The sequence below is a fragment of the Prunus persica genome, chromosome G3 (genome assembly GCF_000346465.2).
Source record: "Prunus persica cultivar Lovell chromosome G3, Prunus_persica_NCBIv2, whole genome shotgun sequence".
NCBI classification, from domain to species: Eukaryota; Viridiplantae; Streptophyta; class Magnoliopsida; order Rosales; family Rosaceae; genus Prunus; species Prunus persica.
The window spans coordinates 23,845,473-23,856,992 of record NC_034011.1 but is presented as its reverse complement, the minus strand read 5'-3'; the positions used below and the strand labels follow the sequence as shown (position 1 = coordinate 23,856,992).

The following is an 11,520-nucleotide window of genomic DNA, read 5'->3' as shown; positions in this document are numbered from 1 at the left end:
ACTAATGAGTGATCCAAGAAAACTTGGTGTGTGATCCAAGAAGCTACCGTCCACTGAGAAACTAGAGTATCTAGTCAATACATGGACACGCACTTATGGTGTTGTTCTACTTCCACTCAATGAATATGGGTGCTGCCATTCATGCACTTTAAACTTGGCTTTCGCAGCACACAACCATTTCCAAAAAGGTGAAAGACTGAAAGCTCAAAGTCCCTCATGAATGTCCATTTAAACTTGGGGAGAAGGAAGTTGGTGAAAAGCCATCCATTTGTCCCATTTGATGTTATTTCATTCTTCGATTAATTCACATTTTGATAACGTTGCAGCTTTAATTATGGGTATTGGGATTGGAAATAGATTCCCCAAGCATATAGAATTTCAACAAGCAAACGCTAGAGCCGCTGAAAATTTCACCAAATTTTATTCTCAGATCACAAGACTATCTCAATTTTACCCTGCCACATTACTCAAATTCTAAATCACAATTAGCTGCTGCTAATTCCAAAACTCCATTATCCATTTAATAAGCAATTAAGGTTTAATTGAAGGAGGAGGCAAGAAAAGAGAACATGGCGATGAAATTCATATGTAAAAAAATTCATTAAAAGGCAGAAAAGAACATAAGAGCCGCTTCTTGTTACAATGCATGGAATCATTCATCTGAAACTTCAAACTACAAACAAAAGAATATCTAACACGTCTATCTAGGAAAATTCATGCACAAGGAGCACAAACCATATACAATTTGAACTTCGACCTAGTTGTCTGTGGACCATGAAATTTTGTAACAAAAAGTGACCTGCCCAAGAGCAACCCCCTTTCACCCTCAATAAAACAAGGAAATTAAGAAAAACTGGAACCCAGATACTCTAGCTTTCTCCTGTTCTGAACCGCTTATGAGCCGGTTCAAAGTCCTCATCACAACTGCTTACTTGGGTCTGTGTCATTTGATTGTTCAAGGATTGGTTCAATTGTGCCTGAACAAATATAAAAAAATAAGGGGAAAAAAATTCAGAGGCCAGTACACTAGTCCATATGGCAAGACTAAAATAGGAGACATGCTGTCCGCCAATGTGCTAAAATGCCTACGGGATTTCACATTTAATAGTAAAAAAACACATCAGTAGCTGATGCAGCAGTCACATTTAGGATGGGGTTTAACGCAACGGTTGAAGATTCTAAACCAACCTTTGAACTAGATGCCATGGATGTCAGTCCACTGTCTACTCGACTCCCGACATTAATTTGAACCGAGATGCTGGCCTGGGACAAATCCACACCAGAAGATTGCAGTGCCTGTGTCAGATTGTTCAAAACCCTGCTCAGCACAAAAGCTAACTCAGTAACAGCAAAATGATATCTCTCCATAATGAAGTAGATTATAAGAGTCCTGTTATATTATGCAAATCGAGTACTTCAAAATACAAAATTGATAGAATACGTAAGCATTGAAAACAATAGTTTGTGATACCATTACAGATTTCACGATCCAACATATCCTACAACAACATAAATAAAAGAAACAGCCATCATGGCTTAAATGTTAAAAGCTAACCCATCTTAAAGCCAATTTTGAAGAATGAAAGGATATATGGCTTCTCCTGGAAACTTATTGCCTTACTGTCCATATTATCAGTACTAATCATTGATATATGGCTTCTCCTGGAAACTTATTTGAACATTTTGACAATATTTTCAGGCAATTATGAAATTCCTATTCCTAGTCTCCACTGGTAACGCTTTCAAAATTTGAACTCAAAATCTCAACCTAGGATAAGCATGATTGCCATAGAATACAACCAGGGAAATTTATTCCAACACAATAAACATGTTTAACAATAGCTTGGCATCTGGTACAATAAAGTTATCAAGAGATCTTTGTGGAAGCTCACCCTTGAGAGTAGGCACTTGAGATGCTACCAGATCCACTATTTTCATCCTGTTTCTTCAGTTTATCGTCTGAAGCAGTTGTAGATGTTATACCCTGCCACAATTGGTATGGAGGATTGGAAGTCATGTTCTCAGCATCAGAAATAGATTCCTGCAGAGGTTGTGTGGGTAGTCCAACACTCCCAATTGGGTCAAAGATGTTTTGTTGTTGCACATTAGGAACTGATCGAGTAGCTAACCCAGGTATGTGATCCAATGCTTTGTAAACAACGCCAGAGCCCAAGTCAGATTCCACTGAGTTCTGGGTGTTGGGGAGCATTGCTGGAGAGACAACTGCATTATTCTCATGACCAGAACCATTGTTCATAACTTGAGACTGATCTACAAAATTTTCTCCAGGCCTATTATGATTTTTCTGTGGCAAACAAATAAATGGTAGGTTGGTAAGTTTCCACTGGGCGGGCTGTTACGAGTCATACTAATTCTTAATATCAGAAGTAACCTCCGAAAATCCTAAATACGCCCACATACAAATATATAGGGTTGCAGTTGTCTCAGGTATGATCTTGTTCTTCAGTAACAGTAAAAATCCTCTCTACCTGGATTTTGGTGCAAGTTGCAACTGTTGTGTGCAGGCGTCTATTTGGTGTTGGTTCATGTACCATATACATGCTATGATTTAAGGGAACAACAGAGTTTCATAGTTTCCAATTTTCTTTTTCCACCCATAAGGTGAAATAAAGGGCATAAATTGCACCTTCCAGCTATTAATTTGAAAAATACACACAAAAAAACATATAGCAAAAGATAAAGTCTGACACTAACTTTCTTGGTATAAAGGCAAGGTTCTTCTGTCTCTAGTTGGACATGCCTCTTAGTGCATGCCAATAAGAAGTACCTCTAACACATGCAGATATTCAAAATGCACATACTCAGGCCCAGCACTTACACTTTTTTCAAGTGTCAAAGTAACACCTATTGAAATTGACAATGCCATACAAAAGTGATAAAGGATAATGACTCCAAGACCATAACACATGCATATCTAACCAAGCCAACACTCTCGCACACAGACACAGATATCAAGCATTAGAGTATACCCATGGCATCAATTTTGTGGGCTCTGGACTCCATCCTTGGTATCCCTCATACAAATTTACCTTCTCCTGTAAAAATTGTATATACTCTATAACCTGCATATAGATACAATATATTTGAATATGATACAGAGCATGTTCTATCAAAATAATATGACAATGAGGGTAAAGTATTATCAACACATAAGCAGAGTGCAAATGGAATGTGTACCTCCAACAAGAATGAGGCCTTATCCCTTTTCTGATCATTTTTGGGTATGAGATCTCTCAACATCTGAAATCTGCCTCAGAAATATGTATTGCCCAGGTGAGTGAAGAGTTTATGCCCATGCTATTAAAAAGAAAGACCCGCATAGCATAAAAGAGCAGCAAACAGAGTTACAACAGTAACAGAAAGATAAAATCTTCATATCGCCAACAATCTAACTTAATACCAAAAAAGAAAAGGATCAAAGACTACAATTAAAAGTCAACACATAATGCTTTCATTGAATATAAATAAATAAATAAATAAACATTCGATCCTCAAATTTGCTAACCTGCATGACTAATAGACAAATTCAATTTTGGATAGCCAAATAGGCTTGAAATTGTGTACCCACAAGGTCAAACATTTTGTAAATTTTTGAACTTTTAAAGTTTTTAATACTTGTAAGAGAATTTTCTACAGCTTAGAAGTCCTCCTTTACCACCCTGAACTCTCTTCTTTTTCTCTTCCTAATACAAAATTCAACAAAACACACAACTGAAGTACGACATCTACGAAAATATAATGCCAACTTTTCCTGTAGGTACATTGTGGCAATTGGTAAGGCCCCATTTTGTCTGAAAAATGAAAGGAAAAAAGAAAATGAAAACACAGAGACCTTTTACTGCAACTATAACATATCCAACGCAAAACCAATTTCCCTCTACTTATTCTAACTATAATTTTCGAGCTCTGGAAACACGTACAAAGCAGAATTGAAAAAGAAAAATTGAAGGAGTGATTTAATGCAAAGAGGAAAAAAAAAAAAAGGCTTAGGCTTTGAGCTTGCCTCTCATTAATCTTGCTCCTCCTACGCTGCTCAGTCTCGGAATGCTTGGACCGGTTCTTTTCCCTGCCTTGCCCTTCTACCTTCACTGCCAAATTCCCTATCAATTCATTATTAGCTTCATTCCTTTACAGCAACAACAAAAAAATCATTTCTCAAGGCAGCCACAACTAGCTCACATAGAGAGAGAGAGAGAGAGAGAGATACCTCCATGAGACTCTTCATCATCGTCTTCAAATTCATCGTGGTGGCCCTTGGAAGCTTTCGCCATCTCCGATATATACTGTAACTGCCACAAATATAATAAATTTATCCCTAAATAAATAAATAAAATGAAGCCAATATGACGATACACAGAGAGAGAGAGAGAGAGAGAGAGAGAGAGAGAGAGAGAGAGTACTTAGGAGGAGTTTGTAAGAGAGTGCGGCGAGTGTGAGCGGTGGCGGTAGTGAAATGCGGGAGGTCCTGGTCGAAGGGGAGTGCCCGAATTGGGTCCGACGGGTCTGGAAATAGTTAAAAAGGTGTGGTCTTGTTGGCGGAGCTTTGGATTTTGGATTTTGTACAGACAGTTGTTACAGTAAAGACAACCATGGAATTGGAGCCCTAGGTGGCACTGTTTCTATTCTTTAAACGAGTAACTTAAAAACCAAAGACCTTAACAAATATTTAATTATTTTTAATATTAATTAATTCCACTATTAAACCTTAATTAACTGATTTATTCATTCTGGTAGTGGCCACCACTGGAACTAATGTGACCCGCCAGCCACCAGGGCATAATTTGGGCTAATTGTTCTTCTTGTGACCACGTGGGCTTGGGCTTAGAGATGCATCCCATGATTCCTGATGGACCCTACCCTACAACATGATCAGTCCACAGCTATCATGTTGTCGCATCGAGGAGTGGGACCTGACCTGGAGAGAAACTCTCACGCAATGGGAACAACATTTTTTGCTATCTCCAGTCAATAACGCAACGAAATGTAAAATAAATTTTCACATGTCATTGTGTTATTGACAAGATCTTGGAGTGTGTGCACACAAGTACCCAATACCCTTGCTCTATGTTTTAGTTTCTCATGAATGAGATGTTTTCTGCATTAGATAATATGGACGAAATTCCTTCCTCGAGTTTGAAGTAGAATTTTGAGTTTATATTTTCTACAGTTTGTTAAATGCGAGTTTGTATATGTTCTTTCCAGTTTCTACATTATGATGGATGTACAATTCGTTTGATTTGCCATTAGAGCTTCAAAAGGCTTCTAAACATAGACAAAAGACAACATGAGCACCTGATTTTGTCAAGGATGGTCATCATGTTACTTTAGTCAAGAATAGTCACATTAGGCAGCAGTCACTCAAATGATAACTGTTGTATATAAACATGCATGTTGAAGAATATGAGGGAGTTTCACTAAAAAAGAGAGGTGTTTTTAGTCAGTTTCTGCTTATGTGATGGGCTTGTTGAAAATCATAAGGATATGGAATTTGTATATTTTTACTACATAGTGCAGTCTTCTTTCATATTCTTCTGCCAGACACGTGAGGGGCAAAAAAGATTAATCAACATGAACTTCAAACTCCAATTATCTATGTTCACAAGGCGCCCACACAAAATGGTGGATTCATGTTTGAACGAGTACAACAACCAAATGGTGGCATAATTTCTGACGAGGACCACTGCAAAGAATTTAATTCAATCAACAAGTCTAACAAACAAAACTCCCTACAAAATTAGAGAGGTTAAGCTAAAGCTACAATTTCATGGAGAACATACGAGTTTACATCAAAACTGGTTGTGGGGTTAAATAATGACCTATATAATTGTAAAAAGGGCTTAAACAACCCAACAAAAATGAGTAAATGCTTCAACGAGAGTCAAATCAGCCCAGAGTCTTGTGTTCTTGAACCACAGTTAGAAAACTGGCATTTCCCCTTATGAAGTTGGAGCTGAAGATGATTCCAAATTTGCTTGGATCATACTAGTGAAGATATCTTTTATGTACAGAACTGCCGTGTAGGATGACCATGTCGTTAATCAGCCTCACTACCTTTCTCCACCCTCAAGCTCTTCTTGATCATCCAACTGAGTCTCTTCTTTGTTGCTTAAGTCTCCATTAACACCTTCATGATATCCATTATTTTTCCGGAAAAACAATCCTGATGACGTGGAGTCGTCTTCATCTAGAGTTTCTTCATTTTCCTTGTCTTTTGACTGCAGTATCAAATCATTCTCCATCCAAGCAGGGCAATAGTGCACAACTCCAAGAGCAGCAAGTACTTGAGAATGACTAGTAGAAGTTGAAGCATGAGCTGATGTTGTAGCATTAATTGATTTTCCCGCAGGATCATGCCTCAAGCAAGAGCATTCTGGGACAGGATGAGAGATAAAAGACAGTGGTTTTGATCTTGCGGAAGCTTCTATTAGTCCATCAACTAATCTCTTCCTCAAATTCTTGCGCACTGACATCAGCCAAGTATGATTTGCATGGTAAAGGTGGTCACTAATTTCTTCTAAAAGCTTGGTGACTTCTTTTCTGTGTTCATAAAAGCACAAGAAATAATTTTATAGAAAACATAGTCAACCATAATCTACGAGAAAGCAAATGAACATAACAATTTCTCATAATTTTTAAGTATACATAGAGTAATTTTAGACCTAGCAGTCCATGATCACAACTTCATTTAGTCCCTATTTCCATGCTATCAAGAATACAAAAAAAAAAAAACCAAAAAAAAACCAGGCTACAAACAAGACTTGTCAGTTAATTTGCAAAAAATACAAAAAACAAAAAAAAACAAGCAAAGAGACGCAGATAGGTAGCATTGAGATTACTAGCCACTTGCCATATCTGTGTCCATAAACACATCAAACTTTGAAAGAAAAAGAACCAAGAAAGTAGAAGTATTGGATCAGAACACCTTGACTGTGAATAAACTAACAGCTCAAATGCTTCAAATCAATAAATCCTACATCGTAATCCTGATTCAAGAAAAAATTTACTTTTCATAGTTTATGTCAAAGAAAAGCAGCAAACAGTAAAATATCTTCGACTTATTAATCATGTGCACACACATATGTCCGGATAAAGCAACATACCTGTCTGGCCTGTATGTCTTTGATGCAGCTGACTGATAGAGTCGGTGTCCCATGACTAAGCTTGCAAAATTTGGATGCCCCTTACCATCAAGATCGAATCCAGGGATGAATACATCAGCTTCAACACATATCACGTAATCAATTGCTTCCCACAGTAGTTTATGGGCGTTGGTCCTCAATTCCATAACTGTACTATCAGGCTCATTATCACTCTCAGCTACCCAACCCCACCAACCTTCAATGTTATAGGATTTGGGCCTAGCTGGAGGTGGTGGAAGCGGGCGAGGACGTGGCCCTGCAGTTTTCCATGCTTCAATCTTCATCTCTTCCTCAATCATAGGTGGACTCCCAGGATTGCGATCAACAAGGTTAGCCTCACGACCATAAATCCTACTGAGCTCCCAAGGCATGCTGAGGGAAGTCCTATCAACAACATTTTCAAACATTGCACGAAGAGGGATCAATGTCCTTTGGCCACCAAAAATTTCTCCCCCAGAGACATATATTATTGTGTCCCACAAGTACCCATATGCACGAAGAACAATACCAATCTGTAGCAATCCAAGGAATAAAAATAAAAGGCTCCATGAGAAGTCATTTCTTATCAAAGGATGTGGGCAGTATTTTTCTCTAGTGAATTTAACACTAAAAAGACTTGGTAGTATATATAAGAACTAAGGGGGTTGGTATGATTATGAACACTACTTTTGTATTGTAGGCATGTTGTATCTTACCTCTTCTGGCATTAGTGGGCAAGAACCATTAAGGCGTTGTTCTGCAGAATTCACCGAAAGCTTCCCCTTGACAATTCCACGTTTTATCATCCAATGTCTTTTGTGCTGAATGAGTTCAGTGTGCACATCCTTGGGAAGAGTTTCAAACATATGCAAATCAAATGCTGTGAAAGCATTCCAAAAAGAGAGTTCATCATGCAATCCAGGTTTGAAGCAATTACCTGGAAGAGTTCAGCACAACCATGATATGCCAAAGCTTCCCTGGTCATTCCAGGGTCAAATGCTATAAATGGCTGTCCAGGAGCCCTTAATCTAAAGCAATAGTAAATATATGTTAAAAGCCATCCAGATGAGAAAAACATTAGATATGTATAAATAGAGGGTGAAGAGAGAAGAGTAATGACGGCTGGTAATTGACCTGTGTAAAATTTTAGTGGCAAGTTCTTGGACCTCCTCCCGGAACCGAAGGGCATGAAAAGCAACCCTACATCTCAGCCTCTGATATTCTTCAAGATCAGGTGGCAGGATAGCCTGCATTAAATCCAAACAAAGTAGTAACGTCACAAAATGAAAAGGAGATTATTGCTAGTAACAATTATATCATCAAACCAAGATATACTCAGTGCAGGAATCTGCATTTATGAGTACAATGCAATAGAGAGAACAGACATTGGTACCTGCAAGCATCCTCCATCAGACACAACTAGTTCAACTACTAAATGCTTCTTTAAAATTGGAAGAACATGGTGCTTATAGTAATACGGTGAAGCAGAGTAAGGCACTTTAAAAACTGGAATGTTCTTTTTTCTCCTCAGCCCTTTCAGATTTTTAGGAAGGGTCTTCACAACTTTGACATCTTTTGATAAAGCCGCCATGAATTGGTCCTCATTGTAGAGATAGGCAAAACTCTTAAACTGAGAGCTACATGAAAACATTAGACACAATAAATCAACAAAGAAATAAGTACTCAACACATCAATATTAGGTCATAAACAAACAAAGCCTTGTAATGATTGTCCGAAAAGAAACCTGATGCCTTTGCTGCTTGTGGTTGATTGTATCTCAGGAATGACTAATGTTGCATTAAGAAACCGAGCAACCACAACTACATCACATATCTGAAAAATCAATAAGATTCTCTGGTTGTAAACTTATATGACATTTAAATATAACGGAGAACAGGCTATTCAAGCATGACACCCTTACCGAATTCCTGATCTCATGAAACCCGCCTTGTATCCTTACAAAGATAAACCCGCTGGTATCGGAACCAGGATCTGTGACACATATTTAACTTTAGAAGGCATCTATAGAATTAATACTACCAAAAAATAGACGATAACATAATTTTGACTCTGCAGGTATCGACTGTAAGAAAATTGGAAAAGTATCTTCTATCCCTACCCCAAGACTTAGCTATGGTAATTATACATTAATAAATAACAGTTTGAACCCAAAATTTCAGGGTTTCAATATCCGAAGTTAAGACATGAAACATTTCCTTGTAGGCTTGTAGGAAACTCTACTATAATATGCTCACTGGCCAGATTAAATCGATGACCCCAACATGGAAGGCAGCACTCTCCTAAAGTAAGATTTTAAATAGATAAATACAGAGAAAGAAGGGTTATCATCAACCTTTTGGTAGCATTAATTTTGCATAGGAAACCTTTAACTAATAATTATCTAACATAAGCCTCCCGGGCGCACTACACCTATACAGAAATCACTAGCAAGATGAAAAGTGGCCTAACCAGCATAGTGTCCTCTGGGATTTGCATTGGGATGCAAAGATTCCAGATGTCTAACGGGTCCCCATAGCCTTCTATACATTGGACTCTGCACCCGAAAGTAGAGGGATAAGTAGCCATCATAGACAACAGACAGACAATAGTGAAACTAAACAGTCCAGATAATATCCAAAATCTTCCAATGTTAACTGGAAAATAATAATAGATAAATGAACAAAAACGGATCCACACTAATTCACACTCAAACTAACAAAATAATTCATGTAAAAGGCGGGTTTCAGAAAACCAGCAAAATCCCAATGCAATATTGTCCCCAAAACCAATTTCACCAGAAAAACACTGATTCCCACTCTTTAGAGCAAGAACAAGTCTTGCCCAGCAGAAACGAGTACTTGAAACCCAGAGACAGATAACACTTTGGACAATAAGCAAAGCTATAAAGAGAATCAAATTTAAGAAAAACATGAATCTCTATGAGAGAGAGAGAGAGAGAGGGAGAGAGAGAGAGAGAGAGAGAGAGCACTTAAGGACAGAGCAAACATAGCAAATGTAAAAAAAGAAAAAGAAAAATGAGATCTTAGTTGGGATAGTGCAATTACAGTCTTCGAAAAATTCAAGCTTTCACCAATGGTTCGCCTGGGGAAGATTGTGATTGAGGAGTGGTACTCTGAAACACCCCCTTCTGTGAATCTAGCCAGCAAAAAGTGAACAAAGAGAGATATAGCTGAGAGAACCAGACCAAGCAAACCAACCCATTTCATTTTGGACTTAAACACCATCTTTCCCATCCTTTCATTAAAACCCACCTAAAAGAATCTGTCTCCTACTAGATTGCAGAAGCAAAGATGAACAGAGAGAGGACTGCAGTGGTTAGTAGAAAGGGATGTCACAGAGAGAGAGAGAGAGAGAGAGAGAGAGAGAGAGAGAGAGAGAGGGGGGCGGCACGTGCGAGTGAGATGCACACAACATTTGAGTGTTTGAGTTGGATGGAGCAGACATGGTATTTTATTACATTTAAGTATTTTTATGTTTTTCATAAATCTTTGTCTCATGAAAGCCCACTCTCCACTCCAGAGAGTGGATAAGACGACCCAATGAAATGGGACATGTGAGGGGTGTTGGGCAGAGGTGTAGATTAAGCGTTGGCTAATATTTTCCAAGATTTGGTAAAGTTGTTGATTGAAAGCAATGGGATGGAGTTTGAGTTTGGTCACGTGAGGTAAAGGTCGTGTCTTTTTTTTTTTGGGGTCCAATGGTGAAGGTTGTGGCTTTATATGTCTTTGGTTGGATTGGATGAGTTTGGCTTTTTGGGGGCTTTGTATGGTTGTGTTGTGTGACTCTCTATAAAGACCGAAGGGTTTTTTTTTCTTTTTTTCTTTTTTTTTTTTTTTTTTTGTAGGAGATGAGAATCTGAAAGGAGGAATCAAATATAAAAGAGAGAAACTTTTGGGTGATGAGGAGTGTTTAAAGAAAGAGTGGGAACTGTTTTGGGTTGGGGCAGAAGAATCAATGAAAGTTGACTGTGAAGAAGAAACTGCTTGCATGAGTTATTGTTGTTGACCAGCATTTGACTCTTTCTAATATTGCCCTAATTGAGAATCGATGTACTAGTGGTATTTCTATTTCTAATATTAGAATAGATTTCAAATTCAAATGATTTTTCTTTATTAAATAGACACGAAGTCGGTGCCACTTACAAAATGAGGAAGGAAAAAAATTGTATTGAAAACAATAAATAAACAAATAAAAGGGACTGATGGTGTTTATGTCTTTTTCCCATAATTTCACAATAATATTTTTTTCCTTTTGTCATATGTTTATTTCTTCTAAATGACAATGCACACACTTTTAACTTTATTATGGTCAATTATTTACTCCATGGGGACTTGGATTCTATGTAAAGACCTTCTCTTT

The 11,520-nt window shown here is 37.8% G+C and overlaps 2 protein-coding genes across 6 annotated transcripts; both read right to left on the bottom strand.

Moving 5' to 3' along the window:
- LOC18781723 (transcription factor BIM2) lies at positions 571–4,678 on the bottom strand. Of its 5 annotated transcripts, none has more exons than XM_020559397.1 (8): positions 4,422–4,678; positions 4,229–4,310; positions 4,025–4,109; positions 3,199–3,268; positions 2,991–3,083; positions 1,893–2,305; positions 1,189–1,318; positions 571–977 (listed from the first exon to the last, which is right to left on the bottom strand). In XM_020559397.1, exons 2-8 carry the CDS (start codon positions 4,290–4,292, stop codon positions 870–872), a joined length of 963 nt encoding a protein of 320 aa, XP_020414986.1. In that variant the 5' UTR covers positions 4,293–4,310; positions 4,422–4,678; the 3' UTR covers positions 571–869. The 5 variants fall into 5 exon arrangements, with proteins under 5 accessions (XP_020414986.1, XP_020414984.1, XP_007215702.2 ...); XM_020559395.1 differs by having other exon boundaries at positions 4,025–4,121; positions 4,422–4,636; XM_007215640.2 differs by having other exon boundaries at positions 4,025–4,121; positions 4,229–4,304; positions 4,422–4,636.
- On the bottom strand, positions 5,570–11,502 carry LOC18781654 (uncharacterized protein At1g04910). The gene is made up of 10 exons (XM_007214937.2): positions 10,206–11,502; positions 9,610–9,694; positions 9,062–9,132; positions 8,885–8,973; positions 8,533–8,776; positions 8,274–8,386; positions 8,077–8,167; positions 7,856–7,984; positions 7,122–7,672; positions 5,570–6,558 (listed from the first exon to the last, which is right to left on the bottom strand). Exons 1-10 carry the CDS (start codon positions 10,392–10,394, stop codon positions 6,069–6,071), a joined length of 2,052 nt encoding a protein of 683 aa, XP_007214999.2. The 5' UTR covers positions 10,395–11,502; the 3' UTR covers positions 5,570–6,068.